We start from the raw sequence: 9,677 nt of genomic DNA, 5'->3' as shown, positions 1-9,677 counted from the left end.
GATTCTTTTTTTTTTAATCAGCAGGTTTGGTAAGTTTTAAAAGTAAGCTTTGCCTTTTCATTTCATATACAGTACTTACTGTTTTAAAAAAAACTATTTTACTACTTCTATTCATAATAAACAATCCTCATTATTCCTGTACAAAAGTGTCCACTCAGGCACAATGGAGATTACTGAAAGGCGCCTGAGGCCAACCAGCTTGATGTGTTTGCCGAAGCCTCCATATTGGTAAAGGAAAGAGCACCAGTGATATGTATTGCTTTCATTGCCATGCTGAAACAATACAAAATTTGATTTTCTTTTTCTTCTGTATAAGTGCAGTAAATAGCCGGTGAGCAAAGGCAAATTTCTGTTTCTCAAAAGACTATCAAATTGTGCTGTACTCACAAGTTTGTATCTCTAGAGATGCGAGTAGCTTATTTATTTTTTCCATGAGGCTTAAATATTTATTTGTTGACTTAATTTCATGTTAACTGCATAACATGAAATAAAAATTAATATATGTATGTTTTATAAAATATATTTTATTTTATACAGTGTTTTTTATTCAATATACTGTATATTATTTATAAAATGTCATTTGGCATCTGTAGACTAATGTTTGAGTGACTACTTCATGTATTTTATTTATATTTTTGAACATACAGTACTGTTGCAGTACAGTTGTACAGCATCTTATGTTCGACATATTGTGGTACTGTTGTAAAGGTCATATATAAATATGAATAAATAAACATAAAAGCATTTTTATGTTCTGGGTAACACAAGATTCGGGGCTATTTTCTATATAACAGCTTGTTCAAAAGCTGACTGCAGTAGGTGTTTATAATCAAATGGCATATAGCAAAATATATAGCAAAATTACCACTGAATGACACTACTCACGACAGAAAGTGTAAATGAAAAATACAATTTAACATCGTGTCGGGAAAGAGTTCTTACCTTTAAAAACAAATATTTCTGTAAGCATTGCCTTTATATGTTTTAGTTGTAACATTTCTGTGTAGCTTGTGCGATAAATGATGTACAGGCATGTGTTAATCCCTTGAATTAATCACTGCAAATATCATAATATTAATATCACTGCAAATTTAATTTTCCTTGAATTGCAAATGACTTTGAAAAAATCTTTTAAGTGTTCTTAATGGATTTATTTATATTACCAACCAAACAACCAACCAATCAATCATGCAATCACTCATTCAATCTTAGATTTAGAAAACATTTTCATAGAAATCAATGAAAAGAGCACTTCCAATTCTAAAGACTCTTTCAGAACAATGTGAACTAGAAGGGATGGTTTTTAGTGATTTTTATGGCAACCCTTGAAATGTCAAGGTACTACTGAACCCAATTGTGACAGTTTGTTAATGGCAAGAGACTTTATTTAAGGCAATAAGAAACATGTTTGACATTTAATGCCATTATAATGCTGTTAGCACCAATCTTGTTAGCTTTGGTGATTCTTTCGATGAATTACTACCTACTGTGACATCAGTAGGAAATCTAGGTAATCAAAAGTGAAGCTAAAATTTCAGACAGGAGAAAGAGAAAGAGCAGTGGGTTTCCTCTACATGAAGGACTGCAGAAAAATGGGCTTAATAAATATCGTCAGGTTAAGGCTTCAGACAAATATTTCATGTGCAGGACTTTTCTCTTGTTCCCTTTTGGAACTTGGAACAAGAGTTTGTAACCACCTGCTATGACAGAATATAAACAATGCGCCATATAAAAAACTAAAGTGTAAACCTGTGCTTCCTTAACGCTCAGAGTGGATCAGCTTGCCAACAAATCTGCTTCACTGTCAGTTTTGGCAGGATTTTGTAAATCCTGTTTTTTAAAACAGGTAAAACAATGTGTAATGTGCATTTTAAAAAAATAAGAGGGGGAGGGGGTAAAAACTGCCTGTTACTGAGGTGTAGAACAAGGCTGCTGTTTTTCAGTCTTCATCATTCCCAAGATGCTTTGTGGCTGCTACGTTAGTAGATAAAATATCAGGGTGTGCAGAAACCGCTCTGCAACATATGGTGATGCTTTAAAATACCTCCTGTATAGAAATGTATTTTTTTTCCTGTACATACAAAATATCTATAGAGTAGCCAGAAAAAAGAAAGCTTGTCTGCAATTTTTTTAAAATTGGTTGGGATGTTTTCACAGTTACGTTTTTGTATGCTTTTTGTAGTGCATCATTTTTGTATTCCCGGTTGCCATGTGAGACTTTTGAGGAACTCTTTCTTCTGTATTAAGAACTAGGGGGAAAACAAACAACTATGCAAAACAAACAAACAAAAAATCCCATAGAAATTACAAACCCAAGAGATAGACGATGAGAGACGGAAAGAGAGAATAGGACAGAAATAAAGAGAGAGAAGAAGAGAGCCTTCAAAGGGAAGACTCATACTGTAGAAGCTCATAGAGCAAGGGCCCGTCCCTGTACCTGATCCCTACTGCTGTGGGGGTAATGTACTGCAGGATGTTGATAGTCCTCCTCAGTCGGCGGTCCACAAAGTGGGCATCCCAGGCTGGATAGCGCTTCCTTGGCATATCGATCTTGATGAGAGGACCTTCGGGGTGATAAGGTCTTCCCATGGGGGTGGTTGGCACTGTCGGTCTCACCTGGAAAACGGGCAGGCAAGTGTCGGCAGTCAGGTCCTCTTGCTCCTGCTGTTGGTCTCCAGTGGAGCCCCGGGTAGGGGTGGCCTGAGATCCTCTGGGCCCTGGGGTGGGGGCCATGGGCTCAGCTTCAGGAGGCAGAGGCAGCCCCCACAGCAGCTCAGCGCAGCAGGAGCTCGCTAGGATCCGGACCCGGGGACCCATGGGGTGCAGCACACCGTAGTAGAGGAAGATACACACCACCCCTGAGGCGAAGCTGAGGAACACTCCGCAGAGAGCGGGGACGGCATAGGAGTCAGTGGTGGCGGGGTCCCTGTAGAAATACCACAGGATCGTCAAGAGGGCGTTCTCGGTAAGCACCACCGCGTAGTAAGCCACCATGCGGTATCGGGTCCTGCCTTCCTTGACGTTGAACCAGCAGAAGATGTAGACAATGCCCACCACCATGTTGAAAAGCACCTCTTCCCACTTGGACATGCAGAAGTCGGTTCCCCCGTGGATGATCCAAAAGGCCATGGCACACCAGTGGACCACCACGAAGATACCGAAGTAGAGCTGGAAGATGGAGGCAAAAAGGGCAAAGGAGAGCACCCGGGAAGAGATGGTGAAGAGCCGCCAGAAAATGTGAATCAGCGCACCCCGGTAGCTCATGCTTTTCTTGTCGTCTCTTGAGTCTCTCAAGAGTTTGTGGTAAGACGCCAGCACCCAGGCCAGGGAAAGAAGAGAGGCCACAGACGAGACACCTGGAGCAGAAGAGGAAAACACACAGAGAGAGACACCTAATTTACATGCAGAAGGATGAAACAAACTGGATACATCAAGAATGCCAACACATTAGACTGGGCTGTAAAGGCATGCAAAACATTTCCTATAATGTATTCTGAAATACACATTTGAAATTGTAATAGAAAGAACAAAAAAAGAAGATTCATGTATCAAAAGGAAAAAGAAAAGACTGATTGTTTTACCATCAAGGCTTATCTTACTACTAGATGTAACTACACAAAGAAGATAGGATATTGAAAATGACTAAAATGTGAAAATATATTCTACCAATGTTGTTACGGACTTCAAGTTTTGCAATAACCAGTATGGGCAATGGACACGGTAGACATCTAACAAAGTGCTCCTTCAGAATTACTCTTCTGTTCTTTCAGAATTCATACTCTAGAATTTCTACTAAAAATCAAGACTGCCATGTCATCCACAACATTAGTCAAAATTAATTCTGTAATCTGAGTTGTGTTCATGAATGGTAACTCAGATCCTCTGAATGGGGTTTTGTCTATAACCCCAGTTGCTAAACAACCTCATTCTTAACTTATTTTATTGTCTCTTGACAAAACATTCCTACTAATTTCTGACAGCTATGTTAATTAACCATTTGCACCACCTGTACCAGAACCTCAGCACGTCTGTCATGCCTTCTCCTATACGCCTATACATTGCCGTCACCTAATGTTATACAACACAAAACTGTAATTGGAAAAAAAAAGAACACATTACTCAACACATGTTTTGTCACTGTTTTTGCCTTTTCATAAATGTGAGGTAACAAAGAGCCACACAAAACACTTGAACTTTACTTTTTTCCTGAGCAGATTACAATTTCTCATAGTGTTGTATTCAATTCTGCTAATATGTTACAATATTTTTGCTGAGTGATAATTACTGGTAGTTGTGATAATGCACATTGTGTTTCAAAATTATTTATGGTAATGGGTATGAGAAAGGCTACTATTATTAAGATTGCTAGTAGAATGCATTAGTCTTCAGTTTACACTCACTCAAGGGAGAGGGAACTGTTCCATAGAGAAAATGGAAATTTTCTGCAGGATCTGATGCTAAGTCAGTTTAGTTGCCAGGAAAAGAAAGAATATATACTGATAAACAATACAACACTGAGGCATGTGATTTTTTGGCATTTCAGTTGGATTTTTTTTTACCACTACATGAGAGACCGTGTTGATTCCTGTCCAATGATTGCTGCTTAAACAGGAATCACATAAGTATAAGGGTTAAAAATGTATTTTGTGGTGAATAGTGAAGCATAAGAATAATTTATGGTGTTTAATTAATTAATGTTTTGCTAATGTTAAACTATTCTAAAAGCTATTCACTTTTTTCAGGGGCACCATCTTCTTCCTCACCCTTCATCCTCCATCCTCAGTCTAGTTCCACCTGTTGTTCTCTCCTCTTTCATGTCTTTCTCCAACTCAAACCTCTTCTCCCTGATCCAACGACATAAAACTACCTCTTGTGCTCAGGGCCATCTCCCTACTCAACTCTTCCAGGCATTTCCAAGCTTCCACATCACCTCTTGCACCTCTCTTAAAAACCACCCTTTGTTCCTTCATCCCTTCAAAGGTTTCATCTTGTCATCCTTCTTCCTACTGTACATTAAAACCCTTAAACGCGCAGTACAAGGCCTGCTCTCCACTCTCTTTCCTGCAGTACTATCTGTGTGACCTTCTCTGGCCTGGCTTTTGTTCAGCACACTCAAGTGCTCCGAACTGAAACTGAACCTGTTACTAATTCTCTTCTCAGCTTGTGCGGCCACACTTTTCTCTGCCTTAATTCTTCTCGATTCCTCTGCTGCCTTTGGCAATGTGGATCGCTCCATTCCGTTGTCGGCAGTCACTGACAAGGGAGTTTCTTGAGCACCGTGAAGTTGGCCCCCATACAAACAGCACAAACAATGAATTCATGGAGCTGATTTCTCTTTCCACTGCTCATTCATGGATTTTCTCCAAACTTCCTGATCACATTTATCAAAGTTCTGTTCTGGGTCACCTACTGTCCTCTCTCTATTCTCCTATCATCTTACCCCATGGCTTTTGGTATCAATTTTGTTCTGTTGTTCCAAACTTCTCAACCCTACCCGATGCTCATGTCTGTTCTCGTATCATCTTGTATCAAGACATCTTTTTAAACTTTGTGTCTCAAAGTTTGACCTCCTTTTTTCCCTTAATATTTTTTCACCTACCTGGATCTCTCTATCTCCTTTCCTCTCTTGTTTCTGTTTGTATCAGACTCAAAATGCTACTTTTCACGTACCGTTGTCTTAACTATTCTTCTCCTACGTGCCTATCTTTAATCTCTTGTCTCTCTCTACCTCCCTTCTTGCCTTCTCCACTCCTTCTCGTCCATGACGTTTTCTGTATCCCCTCCCCACTGTCCCACCTCCTCAACCCATTCACTCTACACCCTCAGTACTCAGTGATGGAATGAACTACTCACAGAAATCGTAACTGCACAGTCATTGATCACCTTTAAGCCACAGCTGAAAACTATTTAGACTGCTACACTGTATTGCAATAATGTTTTTTAAGAATGGAGTCTCTACATTACTGTACTGTCTGAATACCTTGCTGTGGTTCTGCTTCTCACATCTGAATTGGTGTTGAGCAACATTTTCATGGGACTTCCATTTCTATGCCCGACTTACTTTAGTTTTATTTTTATCCTACTTGCAAGTTAATATACTGTATCTATACCTCCCTTTTGTACTGAGAAATTTAATTTAGAACTTTGTACACATTGTAAGTTAGCCTGACTAAGGGACTCTATATATGGATTAGTGTGAGGCTGTTGTCTGTACTCAGCACCAGTGACATCACAGTTTGGGTAAAATTTGTTGAGGCTAGAATAGTCTTTGAACAATAAATTCAGTCTTCATCAAAGATTTATACCACATTTAATCAAAGTCATAGTCTAGTATAATAGATTTACTATCCTTTTAAATATGCAGACATGTTTATTAAACTGTATTATGTATTCATTGTACTGTGTTGCTTTGCTTATTAAGTATTCAGTACAAATTTTCCATCAATGTATGTTAAACAAAAGCTATTACGGTTTTAAACATCATGCTAATTAGACTTAGATTTTAAATACTTGATGCTACAAAAATGTTAACCACTATGAAGCAAAAGATAGCTAATGTGCCTGTTCAGTAGACAATAAAGCAACATAATGTGCGTTTAGTTAATGCAGTGATTACGTTAAGAATTGAGATTCACAGATTGAAAACCAATGAAGAAGAAAGAGACATTTAGGTCATAATGATAGTACAAATTTCATTTGAATTAGTTTAAAGTCAGCATGCAAGGAAAACATGTCAAATATTGCCTTTCAAAGACAAAAATATTTTCTTTCTTTTATAAACAGAATAAGAGTTATGGAGACCATCTGTTGGAAAGCCTGTTTCTGTAGAATATGTATTTACCTCATGTAGATCATTTGCTCCTCATATTATGCCTAGTTTATGCTGTAGGGTGAATATATTTTGTTTTGATTATACTGTATAAGATGATGATAAGACATTAAAGTAGCAAACTTTAAGGTTAATTGTCATAGTTCAGCAAGTATATTTCGAGTACTTACAATTTTTCAGTAGAATTGTGAATGTGCTTATATTTTTAAATTTATAATAGATCTACATCCTATTATACTTAACATGCTTGAACTGTATAAAATCAGGTAAGCATTCTGAAACACAAATCCATTTAGTAACAGATGAAAGTAGCAGTCTCTACAACTATTATTGAGCCACTCATAAGTTTTTTAGTAATTTAGTCACCTTTGGTATATAAATAAATCTGTACCGTATAAATGCTTGAAGGCCATTTTAATGACCAATGTGTCTAACAAAAAATTGTTAGAAAGAAGATCTTCAGCAATACATTCAACAAACCAAGTTTACTATTATGAGCAATCTGAAGCTTTTCTTTCAGAATAATTAATTTAAGAAAAAAATAGGCAGCTGGATCCAAAAGTGCTTAGTAACAACAAGGAATTTAAAGAGGAATACTTGCAGGTATATTACACAATATACAATATACACAAGCGATTACACAAGAATGAAATATAGGAATAAAAATAGCAACTGTTTTAGCTCCAGGATGTTTTGTTGAGAGTCATGACACATAAAAATAACATTTTATCTGTCACAAAATCTATAAACTGCCTTCATTACTCTGCTTTCCTGTGTGGTGATGCATACTGGCGCACTTTGGCACATCATCCAGGTGGGGGCTACACATTGGTAGTGGTAGAGGGGAGTCCCCATTATCTAGAACGTGTCCAGAAAAGCGTTATATTGTACAGTATAAGTGTAAGGAATGATTTTTATATTGAAAAAGGAATCTCTAGTGTCAAGTAGCAGTACCGCTACTAGAGACTAAAACTTTTTAGGTAGGGCCCAGAAATAAGCCCACAGCTCCTACAGTATGTCTGCCTCTTGTTGAAGTATTTTATTTGGTACGGTATTGGGTAAATATTTAGTGTTTTACAGTAACAGACCAAAAATAACTGATACTGAAGAAAAGATAGACATGAAATAATGTATTTTGTGCTGCTTATAATTTTTTAATGTGATATTAAAATGGTGGAACAGTGGTTAGCACTGCTGCATCACAGAACTGGGGCCCTGGGTTCAATTCCAGACCTAGATGTTATCTGTGTGGAGTTTGTATGTTTTCCCTGTGTTTGTATGGCTTTCCTTTGGGTGCTACGATTTCCTCTCACAGTCCAAAACACACTGTTGGGTTAATTGGATTCAGGGGAAATTGGCCTGTGATGAACTGTCTTCTCATCCAGGGTGTACCTTGCTTTGCGCCTGTTATTTGCCGATTGAAGTGTTTAGAAAATGGATGGATATCTAATTGTTCAATGATACTGAGTAAAAAGTAATTTGAAAATATGAAATATCAGAAATTTGACATATTCATAGAACATACTGTATACAGTAGCTTGGAACCTGTCCACTATGAAGCAATGGCATTTGACACACATACTGTACAGAGAGAACCATCTGATCCAAACAGAATCCAAGATGGTATATATTCCTGGATTGACGTGGTACAAGCATGAAGCCATTCTGTGTCCAGTGCTGTCGTCCAAATAAAGGTGCCATTTTTATGTGGACCAAACCTAACTGCTCCATGATGATCATAGTATAGTTATTTGAGTAACAATACTCATTTTATAAGTTCCTGAATAAATCATTGAATGCTCTGTAACATAAGTCTTATTCCTATGTTTCGAAATGGCAGTGGAACAATAATGAATGGATGATTGGCAGACACAACAATTCGTAGTCTCTTGGTAATAATCACATTTGAACAATAACATACAGACATTTTCAATACTGTGATGGTGATAGTGGTGGTGATCTTTCTTGCAGCGTGACAGTGTAGACAGCTGCATTTTAATTAGAAAATAAAAAGTATGAGCATATTATTTGCTATTCACAACAGTTTTCATCTGTTATTATTATCATAATAATGCATATATTAATATAGATAATATTTATTATGATATGATTCCTTTTTTATAATACCTAAATGTTATTGAAAAAACATCCTTTTCTAGACATGCAGTAACAGAAAGGTGCATACTGTATAGTTTAATAAAGTACGTAACAACCTTTCCCTCTCATGAGAAAATCATCTACTTTGTTTAGAAGACCATGCATCATCTAAAAACAGCAACAGCTCTGGGCTTATGGACAGACAAAAAGAAATATGAATAAATACCCGATATCCTTTGCTGCTCATTTATGAATTGTAAGCATAATTTGTTGTCTCCTGTTACAGTAAAAAAGTAAAACAACAGAATTCTGTTTCTTCTAAGCCATGAAAGCCATGATCATGACTGAATGAAATTCAATATTTCTAATCCCCCTGGATCATTCAAACTCTAAATAGTGTATTAGAAAAGACTAAAACAGAAGTCTGGGTAGATTTATAGAGCACATGTGCTACTGTGCTTCAGTTTAAGTATTATTACTCTTCTGATTTCTGTCCTTTTCCTGCATTAAATGTGCTCTGCTGTACTACAATATATTGGACTACAATACTATCCTTACCATCTATCAGACTGATTGCTATTTGTTAAAGCATTCTTATGTGAATGTTAATAAAGATTAACTGATAATATTGTATCAGGAATTGACACCTTTTCATTTGTATAAGATAACCTGAGCTAAATGAGAGAATGAGATCAAGTCACAGGCAGGTAATTTACAATTTACAATTGTGTCAATACTGATGTACAATGAA

General features: G+C 37.0%; 1 protein-coding gene across 1 annotated transcript in view; it reads right to left on the bottom strand.

Annotated features, from left to right (window-relative positions):
- Positions 1 to 2,382: 2,382 nt before the first annotated feature.
- The window catches only part of xkr6a (XK related 6a), a 165,544-nt gene continuing 158,249 nt past the window's right edge, over positions 2,383 to 9,677 (bottom strand). The window contains exon 3 of the mRNA XM_088907306.1: positions 2,383 to 3,356. Within this exon, the coding sequence (XP_088763432.1) occupies positions 2,383 to 3,356 (974 nt within the window). The remainder of the gene's footprint in view (positions 3,357 to 9,677) is intronic.

This window comes from Atractosteus spatula, chromosome 2 (assembly GCF_055471065.1).
Source record: "Atractosteus spatula isolate fAtrSpa1 chromosome 2, fAtrSpa1.hap1, whole genome shotgun sequence".
Classification (NCBI taxonomy): domain Eukaryota; kingdom Metazoa; phylum Chordata; class Actinopteri; order Semionotiformes; family Lepisosteidae; genus Atractosteus; species Atractosteus spatula.
The sequence above is the reverse complement of the archived record's forward strand: the minus strand, read 5'-3'. Positions and strand labels throughout refer to the sequence as shown.